The sequence below is a fragment of the Vigna umbellata genome, chromosome 1, assembly GCF_029865625.1.
Source record: "Vigna umbellata cultivar VRB3 chromosome 1, Vumbellata_1.0, whole genome shotgun sequence".
In the NCBI taxonomy this organism is placed as follows: domain Eukaryota; kingdom Viridiplantae; phylum Streptophyta; class Magnoliopsida; order Fabales; family Fabaceae; genus Vigna; species Vigna umbellata.
The window spans coordinates 2,489,836-2,505,078 of NC_142165.1; the positions used below are offsets into that span (position 1 = coordinate 2,489,836).

Genomic DNA, 15,243 nt, shown 5'->3' on the forward strand with positions numbered 1-15,243 from the left:
AATACAAGATAAATCGATTAAACTCTAAAAGAAGAGACTTTGAATATCGAATTAAAAACCTTTTAGATGAAAATGAGAAGCTAAAAAATGAACTTGAAACTGCTTTGCAATATGTTAACAATGCTAAAACTAAAATTCAGATTGTAGAGAAAGAATGTGAAAACTGCAATGCTCATATAGAAAAAATAGAATACTTGACTAACACACTTTGCTCTTGGTAGAGATAATTTAGAAGTTGTTTTAAGGTCACAAGGTAGAGTTATTAATAGCTAAGGGATAGGTTACAAGGCTAAGAGTAATAGAATAAATTCTAAGAAATTTATTGGTCTAAGCAAACATGTTACTAATGCTTGTTTTTATTGCAATACAATTGGTCATACTATTAGAAACTGTTATTATAGGAAGGTTGGTGTTCCAAAAGGAAAGTATAAATGGATTCCAAAAGAACAACCTCATGTGACTAGCAAAAAAGGCCCCAAGTTTATTTGGGTACCTACAACAAAACCATTTGAATGTTTTACAAAGAAGTGAGCTGCCACAGAATCAGACAAGTGCTCAAGGATGAGGTTCAGTGGAATACATCAAAACTCTTGAGTAACTCAATGGGGTAGCATCTGTTGTCAAAATCATGCATCCATGCATCATTAGTTTTTTGTATGTGAATGGATGTTGTATGTACGATTGTATGTTGCTTGTCTGTGTTTGAAAAACTGTTTTCACGATTATTAATCGATTAGACTATAAATGAAGTCTATTATCTTTTCTGTGTATTTCTCTGTTTTGATGAAATTGTGTTAAGTGGAATCGATTTCAAGAGTAATAAAATCGATTAAAATTTTTTATCTGGGCTTTCTATAGTTTGAAAATTTTAATTGGGCCTGATGATAAATTGATTTGTCATACGACATTATAAATACTAGATTTGGAAATCTATGATGCACTGATTATTTTGTAACAAAAAGTTAAAACCTAGATTGAGTAAGATTCTCTATTGAATTCTTCACAAAAATGACTTCATCCTCATCATCCAAACGTTGCAAGAGAGTTGCCGAAACTAAGAGAAACGCAAGTCCAACAGGATGGATAAGCGATGATGTTGCTCGAAATAGGTTTATATGCTGGAGAAAAATCAAAGAAGTTGTTTCGCATAAGTCACTTGACTTGTCCCTGTTCAGTGGAGAAGGGTTCTTATTTCCTGTATGGCTTACACATCAGGCACTTGCGAAATTTATTCAGAGGAAAGGAGACTGCTATCCTGAGTTAATTGAAGTGTTCTACAATAATCTTCAGGTCGTCAATGGCAATATTCATTCACGGGTAAAAGGTGTAGACATCATCGTCAATAATGATGTCTGGCTACTTGTTATTGGACTTAAAGATGAAGGTTGTATGTCTCACATGGAAGATTCACTGCATAACAAATGGACTACAAAGAAGCAAATATATAAAGATTGCCTTAGGTATCCAAGTAGGTACAAGGGAGGAAAGGTATATTTGTTATGTTTATGAATTTGTAATCAGTGGCTTTCTTAAGCCATCTTTTGCTTTGGTTGATTGTTGTCACCTTTTGAAATATGAATGAAATTTAGCTTTTGATTTAATCAATCTTTGTGAATGGTGAATTGTGATTGACTGCTTAAGCTGATCTAATAAATGTTTCAATCACTTATATGATTGCAAATTGAACATTTCATTGTTACATCATGTCATTGAATAATCGTACTTAAATTGTGATTCTACTGCATAAAACTAAAATGCTTGATCTATATGAGATTGAAAGGATATGCAGGAATGTTGATTGCTAGCTAAGTTGAAATAAGAATTTCACATTACACTACAGAATGAAATCGATTAAGGGAAAGCTAAAATCGATTGTGATTCCTCAATTGGTTTGAAGTTTCTAAAGTTTTGATTCTTATACTTTAAACTTTGACTTGTGATTTGTTACGTGTTTATTCATCATATGTCTCATTGTGTTTACTCCGCTGTGAATCTGATATGAGTTTATGAATGATTAAATTGAATTGTCTGTTTCAAGATGTATCATATTTGCACTGATATCATATTTGTAAAATCTTCTGGTGCATTGCTTGAACATTTTTGGATGATACATACTTTGTCATATCTCTGTTATGCATCTTTGATACTAAAATGTGATATGCATAATGATAGGGGGAGTATTGTATGTTGTTATAGGCTGGTTCACATGTTAAAAAGGGGAGAAAATGTAAAATTCATGTGATTACTACTAATAGGGGGAGCATTATATTTTTGATAATTTGTTTGATGCATCTCTATACGATTTAATATCTATGTTTCAATTACATGTTGCTATATATCATTTTTTCCTAATGCCCAAAGGGGATGAAATAATTGAACATTGATTGAGATATTTGAAACTAGTTAATGTACAACATGATTTTATTAATCATGGTTGTGCATCATAAAAAAATAGGGAGATTGTTGATAGGGGGAGCACAGTGTTAGCTAAACTCAATCCCTGTGATGTTGGATTTTGATGATGACAACACATTGATAATAAAAAACACATGTACTGTGTTAATGTGTTGTATGTGTTAATGCTTACTGTGAAATATGCACATATTGTGTTTGTCATATTTGTTGACATATTGTCTTGATTGTTGCATACTATTGTGTTTGTGAAATGATCATATTTGTGTATGCACAATATATGTTTTGGTGATATAAAAAATCACATGCACAAAAGCAAATCTGAATGACTTAATCGATTACATTGGTGTGATAATCAATTAAGATCACCAGACAGATTGAGTTTTAAACTATGGCAAAACAACTAGTTTTGAATCGATTACATTAGTTGGTAAATCGATTAAAACTCGTGTGTTTGCACATATCTTTTTCAAATGTGTTGTGATGTGTTTTAAGAAAGAAAAATTTTCAAAAATCTTATAAGTGTTAAAGCTTAATCGATTTCATAGTTTATGTATTCAATTAAGTTCGTTATGATTTGAAAACTTACTTATGCTTGTCATAACTGCTATAATGGTCATATTTTTAAATGTGTTCGACCAAGCATTCGATGAGAATTGATTGCATTAATTGTATATTCAATTAGGAGCTGAATTGGTTGTAATTTATTTACATGTGTTTAATGTAACCGATTACATTACAATGTTAATCGATTTGATCTACGTTAGTACCAATATAAACTATATATTGGCGCATTGTTTGATTTTCAAAGAGAATAATTGAGGATTACACTTTCATATCTGATTGATTTTCATCTGAGAAGTTTTACAGATTGATCAAAGGCTCTAAGAATCAAGAACTATAAGTGGTTTATAGATCTTGAAGCATTCTTGAGAAGCAAACGTAAATGGACTAAAAAGGTTAATCGTTTCTACACAACTGAAGGTGCATTGTGTTTGATCAGGAGAAGAAGACATGCAATCTTTGATTTGTTGTTCCTTATACGTGTGGCGTCAGGAAGAAGAGTGGTATACTCTTGACTTTGAGAAGCGATATCTCAAAGGGGTTGTTGCGACAAGAATGGGGTAGTTCTGTGTTGGTAGGTTTTATTGTTTTATATTTGATTGAGATTTTGTGAGGTGTTTACATTTGAGAGTTGCTCTATAAAGCCTTGGTTGTAATACTCTGATCATTATAGTGAATTACTCTCCGATCTAAGGTTGATTGGGAGGGTAACTAGATGTAGGCATTGAGGTCGAACCAATATAAAAATTGAATTTGATTTTCTTCTCCCTATCTCTTTACATTTGCACATACATTCTGTAATTGTTTTACACACATATTGTTTTCATAGCACACAATTGCTTACGACACAAGAAAGGTTTCAAGAACCATACAATTTGTGAAAAAGATTTGAAAAGTGTTATTTCTTTTTATAAAACACCAATTCATCCCCCCTCTTGGTGTTGAGAAACAAAGTTCTTTAGTTTTAAAAACTTAGTACTCTCACAAGGTGCTGAATACTACTTTCCATGTTCTTTAAGGTAAAAATATTCAAATCCCTCTTGTAACGCCAATATAAGCTTGACGCACCTCATCCAATCCCTTGGTCTAAGAATGTATCAAAACTTGCATTAAGAACCAAAACAATTGGGGCCAAACATACAATCTCATCCTTGATGACTTGCAATTTCTGGGTTGATATAGGTAGTTCGACTACTGAAATCTCATCCCTAGGACCTTCCAACAACTAGATCAGGCGTATCCTGAAACAAGCATGAAGCACAAACCAAACCAGTGGAAAGTATAAACATCAATAAGCACACTACATAAAAGAAACACAAACAAAACAAACATACAATTCACAAAGAATTCTACTTTCCCTGTTTTCTAAAGTTAAAACACTCAAATCCATCTGGTTGTGCCTATCTAAGTATGATGAATCCTCACCCAATCCCTTGGTGTAAGAAGTGCATAAGACATGCCTTAAGTTTCAAAATAGTGAATTCAAACACATAATCCCATCCTTGGTGATTTGCACATCTGGTTTGATTTAGTTAGTTCCGCTACTGAAATCTCATCCCTAAGAATTTTCAATAATTGCATCAAGATCTAAGGCGTACCCCAAGACAGACATTAAATTCAAACTAAAGCACCATTTTGCTGCTGTTTTATTTTATAAGTTTGTTTGTTTTTAAAATATCCCAATCTTTGTAAAATTGACTGACCAAATTATGTCTTTAGGTCAATCAATTAGCGGGTTTTAATTTGACTTTATTTTCAAGTTGTAATAAAGGCCTAATTTGGAAACTTAGACATCAGCCCTTATAAGCTTAACTGTAAGAAAAGAAATGTCTTATATCTCAAGCCAAAAGAGGAGGGGTGAATTGGATTAACCCTTTTTGAAATCTTTATGAGTTCTTTGTTTCTTGAAATCAATAAACAAATAGCAATGAATCAACAAGTAAAGAAAGAGTAGAGAAAGATTAAGGACACAAACAATCTATACTAGTTTGGCTATCACAAGCCTACATCCAGTCCTCCTTCAACAACCTTAGTTGAAGGGAATCCACTATAATGATTGAGTATACAAGAATACCGAGACAACCCTCTCAATGCACTCCTATCACCACTCAAAATCAAAATAGCAACACAAGATATGAACACCCTCAATCTCTTACAAATACCAAGAGTAATCCCAACTCTTAAAACCTGGCTAACCCGCAAAAGTGTTATTATTTATTGCAAAAGATAAATATAACGTTGCGCAAGTTTCGTGCAGTTGCCAACGTTATATTTATTTTGTTATGCAACGTGCTGTTTGTTATGCAACGTGCTGCCAACGTTTTCCGCAAGAAATGGTCTCCAACGTTTTGCAACGTTTAAATTAATTAAAATATTATTTTTCTAAAAGATATTTTGGACTTTTGGGATCATGGGCTTGATCCATGAACTCTATAAATAGGGAGCTCCTCCTCCATTCCAATACACACAATTTTTCATTCTTTCTTATTCTCCTCTTTTCTGAGTTTCATTCTCTAACTCTTTTTCTCTCCTAAAAATTATTCTGGGTTGTTCTTATACTCTATTTAGAGTTCCTTGCTAGTTCTGAGATCCTCAGAAATTCTGAGAAGTTCCTGTTGTATCCTGGGGGGCTTGCGCAATACACCGCGGATAAGTCCTTAAGGGCAATGATCTACACGCCTCAGGAAGTATTTTTGTTCGTGATCTTTATTCTACTTTTGTCAGCTTTTACAACAAAAAGTACACAATATAAATTGTTTGAAGAACCTGATCTTGAATAAACTTTTCAAAGTGTAGAATTAATCAGAATCAATATAGTCCAATTGCCTTGAATGAATCCTTGTTGTTTGATCACCAAGAAAGCTTTGATTCCTTCAAGAACGTGTCTTTGAGAGCACATGTACATAAACTCAGAAGATTTGTTAGTATTTGAAAATGTTAACATTATGGAAACAGGTTTCAAGACACATATATATAGGATTTTCAAATCCTGTCGCAATATAATTGATTATGTTAATTGCATAATCAGTTATGCTTTTTCTCTGTTTTAATAGATCATCCAATATGTGTAATCGATTATTTAAACACTTAAGCCTATTATTGATTCATTTAACAGTCTTAACAGATTAAGCTATTTATGTAATGAATTAGACTATGTTCTTTGTTTTAATCGATTATCAAACTTATGTAATCGATGATTTCCACGCTTAGCCATATTAGTCATCCATTTTTCATCCTTAGCAGATTATCTCACTTATATAATAGATTATGGCTTTCGTTCTATTTTAATCGGTTGTGTACCTTGTATAATCGATTATAACATAGCAATTTGCTCCTGTTAGCTTTCTAAGTGATTTGGCTAAATCTAATAGATTATATAATTGGTTTAATTGATTATTTATGCCAGAAATGAGATTATCAATCTGTTTTAAGTTTGACTCATTCAAAATTAATGGATTCACATATGTAACACAATCATGATAAAGATAAAACATTGTTATATCATTTGTTGTGCAAGAAACCATTAATAATCATTTAATTGTGCATCATCAAAAATTAAGATATAAAGAGGTTAAGCTCCCTCTATCAACATTAACTATTTTCATCAAATGAGAAGAAGTCAGGGTTTTATGCAGATAAATTAGGATTTTATCATTTCTATCTTAATGAAATTGATTCTCCTAAGTTTTTGAGTGATTCAAAAATCCTTGGTTTTATCAAAAGAATTTCTATCCTTTTTGTGTTGCCTCTGGTGGAAGAGTGATTTTTTCCTTCTGTTTATCTTTTTTCTTCGTTGTTCTTTCTCCTTCTCGATTTATAGAATCTCAATTTTTGTCCAGTTTATCTCATGGTCATAACTTGTGTTCTACACATCCAAATTGAGTATTTCTTGAGCCTAATTTGTAGTTTAGAACGTGATCTTTCACACTGTTCTGAAAACACCCCAATCGGAGTTCTATAGCTCAAGATATTCCCCATTGTTTTTACTAAATTTCGAAATTTCTCTGCATAAATTGTGTGAACCACATTTACGAAATGGATAATTGAGGATCTTTAGGGTTAGAACCTTGAAAGAAAATAATTAAGCTTATCAGGGCTGATGTTTATGTTTCCAAACTAGGTCCTTATTGTAACTTGAAAATAAAGTCAAACTAAAGTCTACTAATTGATTGACCGCAAGACATAATTTAGTCAACCAATTTTACAAAGATTAAGCTATTTTAAAAAAAAAAACTAACTTATAAAAAAAAGAGAAAAGTAATGGTGCTTTAGTTCTCCTCCATTTGAGCCATAATGCAATTCACCATCTTGAACTTTTCTCCTTGAAATTTAAGCTTGTATTCAATTAATATGGACAACAGTTGTTGAAGGGCTTTCTTTGTTTTCCTTGCTCTAACTCTTGTCATAGGTCCTCTAAGTGGATCCTTGTTGTTGCTCATGGTCACGTCCAATCATTGGTTGGATTCACATCACAACCCTTAATTTTTAAATCTACATTTTAATCATTAATCAATTGAAGGTTCACATGCCTCGTTTATGTATGCATGCCCATATTTTTTTTTCTTGTGCTTTCTTTTCATAATTACATTATCATATATTTTCACGAATTTGAGATAGATTTTCAAAGTAGAGTACATGATGTCCATTTGTGGTGATTCTATTCTAAAGGGACATATTTTAATTAGAATAAATCAATAAGTTATTTGGTTAATCAGTTTTTATTTGATAAAAGAGATAAAACAAATACATGATTAGGCATAATAATATTTAATTAAGTTAGTTTGGTTAAATTTGCTATCATTAATCTAAAGTGTTTTTACTTTTAATTGAAAATTATTTTGGTTAATAATGAGAATGTCATTAAATTAATTGAGAAGTTACATTCATTAATTTGAAATCTAGGACAAGAATAAATCGAATAATATTTTTTAGAAAACCAGTTATGAAATGGAATCAACTTATTTTCCTTATTATTTATCTTTTTGTTATTTTGTTTCATTTTTTCATTTATTATTTTCTTATATAGTTTAAGACTTATATTTATTTTATTTATCATTATCCTATTTTATTGTTTCTATTTTATTTGACTAACCTTTTTAGTATAAATTTTATAAGAACTTTATGTTAAAAATTAATTTAATCTTCGTTGAGTGACGATTTTGGGTTAGTTTACCCATACTAATATTTTTGGTTACTTTTTTAATAATATTTAAGTTATTATAGATTCTATTAGATAGCGTTAGTACATTTATTCTATGATTTATACAAGATCGAATATTGTACAAGTAACATAATTGGTTAGTAGGTTCACAGCAAATTCGGATGAGAACATTAAAGTTTCATTAAGAGATCCTTAGATGTATCAAAGGAACCTTTGCATTATGTTTTAAAGGATTAAAATTAGTTGTCAAGTGTTATGTCGATTCAAATTTTGTAGGAAGTGCAGTAAGTTTGTTATCCAAGTTACAATATGTTGTAACTCTGTCTATTAGAAAAGTTGAGTGCATGGCAGCTACCGCAGCTTGCAAGCAAGCTATTTGATTTCAAAAGTTAAACGCATTGTATATTGTGACACTAAGAGTGTTTTGCACATTGAAAATACTATCTTTTATTATAGAAGAACAAAGCACATAGGTCTACATTACCACTTTGTTTAAAAACCTAGACAAAATTGATATACATTTACATAAATTAATCTTATCATGATAAAAAAGTAAAACATGAAGATTTGATTAATTTCATCAAAATCTTCAAATAGAAGAATATAAGAAAAGAAGATTACAAAATCTTCAAATAGAAGAATATAAGAAAAGAAGTCTCAACGTAGAGGAACTCACCTCCTGTTTTTTTTTTTCATGTTATAAAAAAAGCACTATGTTTTCTTATATTATTCCAAAGTCTATTCTTTCTTTTTATTATTTTAATGTGTGAGAAAAAAAGTTGAGAGAAAATTATTTTTTCTTTTAATATTTTTTTTATAGTTGTTTTTCCTACTTACAATATAATATGGTATTATTTCCTCTTTGGAACTAGAGAGAAGAACATATAATTTTATTTTATTTTTTTATGAAATTACACTTTTGTCTATTGTGTGTATTATTATTTTTTTTTTAGTTGCGATAACTTGTTATTATCATACTGAACATTATATTTTAGTTGTGAATAGTTATGATGATATTATGTAAGCATTATAGTCTTCTTCACTTAGATTTTTTAAGTTATCCTTTTTTCACGATAAATAGATTCATTTTGGTTCAGTTACAAGCAAGCACAATTTAGTTTTGACAAATTAAAAGCTCTTGCTTTATATGGCGATTATGAGCATTATTAAGGATTTTATGACTCAATAAATTAGGCAGATCAAATCCTTGGATTAAGAATAAAATCTTTCCTTTGCTGTTTCACGGGTATTTTTGCTTCCTATCATCAAGGAATCTTACCCCTCTATTATTGTCATTCACTTCAATACGAGAATATTTTCTGCATATTTCCTTAATGTTCATTTGTAATTAGACCTGATTAAGTCATCCAAATAGGACTAAGCTTATGGCTTCATTACATTAGAAGTTACTTAACTCCAATTTATTTATAGGAAAAGTTAGAAAAGTTGGAAGAAAATAAAATCAAGTTCAACTCTATGACCAACTAATCAAGATCCAGTTCTTTGAAAAACAGAAACTATTTGAGACAAAGAACCTTATTCTTTGAGCTTTCACCAACAGTTGATCACCTTAGCAGTTAGCAAAATTGTCAAAACAAAATCATTCACGTTTGCTACTTGCTAAGAACCCTCACTGTCATCCATGCATGTAATGAAGAGACAAGGGAAGTATTTCATGGCTTATATATTTCATACTCCAACGAGAATGAGTAACGATGCTATGCAAGAGATCCATACAAGGATGAACAAACCAACGTAATAGAGATATAGTGTGAGGATTTTACATCTTCGTCTCATATTCTTGTAACCCTTTTCATTATTGGTTTCAGCGTGTGCTTCGTTAAACATAAAATCCCACCAATCATTTCACATAATATTTCTTAGAAAAACTTCGATTATTGCATTTGTTTCATTGAAACTTAAAACACCTTGTAAGAAATTTATCAGAAGAATGAATATACACTGATTCTGTTTGTACAGAAGCATAAAAGGATGGCTTAATTCCCATCATTATGAGGTGAAAGAAGAAAGGAAGATATACACTTTAACATGGCATCAAGCACATGATTGTAACTGTCTCAAATCAAGGAGCTTGTACAGAATCTTGGCGGGGTGCTGTGGTTGAAGAGTTTGATCTTGAAAAAGAAGAGTGGATGAACTCAATGCAGTCCTCAACAGCAGCAGTTCTATGAAAATCAACAGAGGAGCCTGCTGATTTTGATCTTGTTAGGGAAGAAGAGCCTCGGTGTAAAGATCTCCTTGAAGACATCAAGCGTAGAGCATTAGTTATTCTTTCTGCAAGATCCTTCACAAGTTCAACGGGAGAGGTCTCAGACTGCCAAGGAATCCTGAACATGCAACTCTTCACTTGTCCATTTCTTGTTGATTTCCTGCTGGAATTCTGTCTCAAGGACAAGCCTGTTTTTTCATTGATGTAGCCACTGTGACTCATTTTGTTGCTTATTCCAGTTTGACTGATGATAGCAGCATTAGGAGAGAGAGCAATGATGATGTTATATAAAGTTGAGAGGGATTGTAGGGGAGACTTTGGAAGCAGAATCTTTAGAGAGGTGGGAATTGTAGAATGAGGAGTTTCTTATGTGAGTGAGGAACAACCATTTATAGGACTCTCTTGATTCCATCATGAAAGAAATGTGTACAAGGGAAAAACCGCAACAATACTCAAGTCCTTTTTACTAGATGAGATTGTTTACACTATTTCTCCTACCAGTTCCATTATTGTCATAAAAGAAATGTGTAAAAGTACAAGGAAGCAACCACAATATCAACCAAGTTCTTTTACATGACATTGGTTACATACATAATATTTTGCTATAGAAGTTTCATTTCTTCCACTCTCCTAGGATAATCAAAATTGTTTAGACTAATTTTAATTTTAACCATTCATTAGAATATAAGATATTACTCCTCTATTCTCTTATCTCTAACCTGATAAAACTTTCATATTTATTTATATATATGTGTGTAAAGTGAAATATAGACGGTGAGAAAGGTCATATTAAAGGTGTAGAAAGTTGCAGATACACTAGCCCTCTTTATTACTTTCTATTGCAGATGCAGTGCCGCCCTGTGACTTTGCAGAGCACACGTTTAAGCTTTTCCATGTAGTGGAGAAAGAAGCGGTATCTAAGTTGAGTATAATCAAAGATAGCATGAATATTTTATTTTAAAGTAATTGAGTCATCATTCCAGTTCCAAACTCATCCTACCCTCAGAGCAAGAAACTGTTTTAAAAATCAGGAAGGTGGGGGCTACATTCTTTCACTCATTTCTCTGAAGATGCTCTCAGAACCACCAGTAAGAATGCTGCATTGTTTTTCTATTTCTTTTCTTAAAGCTCATTGCAAGACAACCAACCGAGTTTCTGTTAAATAATTTATCTCTAAAGAATAGTGTGAACTAGTTGACATGATTTGATCGGTCTTCATTTTGCATTGGAAAAAGAAAAATGATATCTTTTGATGTTAAAGTCCTCACAGCTTTAACATCATGCTTTTGGGAATAAAGGGTAAGAATGTGTGTGCTATTCTTGTTTTATTATCAACAGAATATAGAGATGTAATAAAAATGTGGCTAAGTAGCAAACATCTAAAGATATGATTCCAAATTTATGCCTGATATGAAACTAAGAAAGTTCGAATAGAAATACGGTGTGAAACTTCCGAAGTAAGAAATAAAATATGATTTTCTGGATCTTTTGACTAAAAGAATGCAAAAGATCCTCATCCAGCATGCCAAGGAGTTTGACGATTTAAAGTCACAAACTAATTTCTACTCATTGAAGTGAAAAACAGTCAACACCTGGTGTGAAACTTTCGACCACATTGCTGCTCCTCAGAACAACGTGGTGCTATTTTTTTTGTTATGCAGAGAAGGAAATATTTCGGGTGAGTTACCCTTCTGCCCTTTATCAGCAAATTATTAGCAAATATGGTTACAAGTGGACCACATGGCAAAAGAAATGGCCAAAGGTTTGATATTCTCCACTGAGATGTTGAAATGATTTAATAACTCAATCTGTTAATCATGAAATTGAGTGGCAACATGTTTTGATAATTAGAATACTAGTTTGAATATACTTCTTTTAAGCACTTCGAAGAAAATAAGAGGAATTAAGCAGACAATAGATTAACACTCTCACATCAAGTTCAAAAGCTTTCATTTTATTTTTTTTGTTAAGGTGAAGTGTATAAGTTTTTTTTATATTATGAAAGAAGTTTGATTCAATTTCTTCTACTATATATTATGATTGAAAAAATCATCCAAATTGATTACATATATTCTAGCAGCTGTTTACAAAAGGAGAACATCACCATGGCTTTCTACCAGGACTTCGAAAATAAAAGTAAAAGCCTCACTTTAGATCAAACCTCCAGAACTTTGACCTTTTTAACGTTGCTTTTGGTCTTGTGAAAGAACTGATCCATGGCGGAGCGAGACAAACAAGCCAACTTGTACCTCATCTATTAGCATGGAACAATAGGAAGCCATATATGAGTTAGACGCTTTTTATGGCAGATCAGGGGAATGAATTTGTACACTCCACAAAGGGTTATCCATAAAGAATAAATATCTTAGTAAAATGAATTTCTTTTATCCCACCCGTCAATGCCCAAAGGAATATTTACAAAAGATGGCCATTAACCTTGCTGTTTGATAACTTGCTTGCATTAAGAAACAAAATCTTTCATTAAAATCCCGAATCAAAATTATGGACAATCAATACCAAGAGAATATGTGATTATTTATAAGACATTGTAGGTAATAGCTGCATAATATTTTACAAGTCGCAACTGTAGAAAAGATTGAAGTTACCTGTGGTTATTAAAAAAGAAGTCTGGGGACATTTGTTCTTCTATGCCTGTACGTAGAAATATCATATAGGATGGTTTACACACCAATCTATGCAGCCTCCATGGCTTTAACTGACCATATAAAAGTAATCCCACAATTGTAAATGAAGGGTCTATACTTGGTGATCATCACCTTATGGAAATTGTAAGTCAAAGATAAGTATTCCATTCATAGATCACTAGAATTAAAGTTCAAAGAATGTTTCCAAGTTAGATTCCTTTATAGTATATTTGATGATACTGAAGTACATTGCACAAAACAGTTTTTCTGCTATTAACAATTTCATTGTAAATTTTGTATGTACGGCATTTCAAGAAAGAAAAACACATGTCCTGCTTAATGGTTCAAAAGAAGCACAGGTCCAAGACACACATGGAAACTTCAGCTTAACAAGTGTATTACAGAAAAGATACTATCTCCTATTAAGAGCATCCTCTAGAAGCAGTTTCAACCATTATTCACAAAACAAACTCATTAAAAATCTTCAGAAGAGGATGAGCAAAGCTACATTCTACATTGAAATACAATCAATCTGATACTACATTTAAATACAATCAATCTGATACTGTACACAAGAATATCCGAATTTAACTTCTAAATAGAGTGAACAAATATTAAATTCAAATTTTTCAAGACTATTTTTCGTTCAAGACAATCAAAACCTCTCCTCCATGAGCCAATGTAACATCCAAGAACTCCCTTACTTCATGTGTATCAAGAAAAGGTTGAGGGGCGTCAAGGTCACTGTCCAAGTTAAACCAAACCCCATTAATCTTTCTCAATGCAATCCAGTGCCTACTTCTCCACATCCCACCAAACCTCGACGCTGACACATTGATCACAATCCCCATCAAAACTGGTGCATCAAGATCAATGCAAGATGCCCCCTTTCTACGATCATGCCACTCCACACTCTTTCCTTTCTCTTCCAAAGCCGCAATTAGAACATTTACGTCATAGTTTCCAGTGAAAACATTGTGATGGGGCTTGAATATAAAAGAGAATGGGGTCCACGTTTCTGTGTTGGAGTCTTGAATTGCGATTCTTTCAGAAATTTCATTCAATTTTGCTCTAGTAAAAGCATCCTTTTGCTGATCAAGGTGAAATTGAATAGACCCGAAAGCAGAAAGAAACGTGAATAAGTGAAATTATGCAAAAAGAAATGAAATTGGAAATTAAAACAGGGATGGGTATTCGTCGATAGTGCTGGTATTTGAAGAATCAGTGGGAAAGAGCAGATGCACCTGAAAAAGGGAGTTGAGAGAATGAACGAGACAGAACTGTAATCTTTGCCTTTCGTGATAGACTTCGGAATTGTCGGTTGCCATCAAAGGGTGTTCTGCGCCGGAAATTTCGATGTTCAAGACGAATTTGCAGTGTTCGTGTTTGCTTCTTTTTTTTTCTTTTCTGGAATAAATTAAGCATGTGTTTGATTTAATTTATATTAAGACCGGTTATTTATTCTTCTTAAATTTTAAGAAAATATAATTTTTATAAATCTTTTTAAATATATATTATGTTAGTTTTTTGTTAAATTGCTTTAATTTCCTAAGACATTTTTTTGTATCTACTACAGTTATAATTTATTGCTATACGGGACTTTATTTTGTATACATTTAAATTTTTTAGTATTTTAAAACATTAACTCAATTGAAAAAAATGTATTCATAAGATTTATTTAAAATAAATATAAATAATATCGATTATGTATTTTTTTTTAAGTAATGATATATATGATCTCTTAATTGATACCTTTAACTCTTATTTTATAAAATATACTTTATAGTAATTAAATTAAGGCTTAATACCTCTTTTGGTCCCTCGAAAGAGGGGGAATGTTCATAATCGTCCTACCTTTTTTATAATGTTCAAAACGGTCCTAACTTTTAAAAAAATTGGTCAACTTAATCCTTTTTGGTTACGGCGTTAAATTTCTAACGATACAGCTGTCACCCTGGACAAAAGCTAATGACGTGTCCAGTTTATCTGACTGCGTAGAACCCTAATTCCCAAACCCTAGCTTCCTTGTGCCGCCAGCACCATGGGCAACCGTAGGGCGCCGTCAACCACACTGCTGTCTTGCCGCAACCTCGCCATCACCCAACACCAGCGTCGCCGCCGGTAGCCACCACCGTCACCAATATAGAACGCGAACGCCAAAGTCGCGAGTCCTCCATCATCATCTTCAGCATCTTCCTCGACTTCCATCTCCACCATGAGACACTTTTCAG

At 32.2% G+C, this 15,243-nt stretch overlaps 1 protein-coding gene across 1 annotated transcript; it reads right to left on the reverse strand.

Moving 5' to 3' along the window:
- Positions 1-10,069: 10,069 nt before the first annotated feature.
- On the reverse strand, positions 10,070-14,424 carry JOSL (JOSEPHIN-like protein). The gene is made up of 4 exons (XM_047311852.2): positions 14,257-14,424; positions 13,649-14,103; positions 11,201-11,253; positions 10,070-10,732 (listed from the first exon to the last, which is right to left on the reverse strand). Exons 1-4 carry the CDS (start codon positions 14,338-14,340, stop codon positions 10,221-10,223), a joined length of 1,104 nt encoding a protein of 367 aa, XP_047167808.1. The 5' UTR covers positions 14,341-14,424; the 3' UTR covers positions 10,070-10,220.
- Positions 14,425-15,243: the final 819 nt, after the last annotated feature.

What these genes read in the sequence shown, in the direction of transcription:
- JOSL (XM_047311852.2), bottom strand. Translation starts at nt 14,340, where the DNA reads ATGGCAACCGACAATTCCGAAGTCTATCACGAAAGGCAAAGATTACAG. An exon ending in CTCTCAACTCCCTTTTTCAG is followed by an intron (nt 14,104 to 14,256) that starts GTGCATCTGCTC and finishes CACCTTGATCAG; the next exon opens with CAAAAGGATGCTTTTACTAG. An exon ending in ATTGTCTTGAACGAAAAATA is followed by an intron (nt 11,254 to 13,648) that starts GTCTTGAAAAAT and finishes TACATGGAAAAG; the next exon opens with CTTAAACGTGTGCTCTGCAA.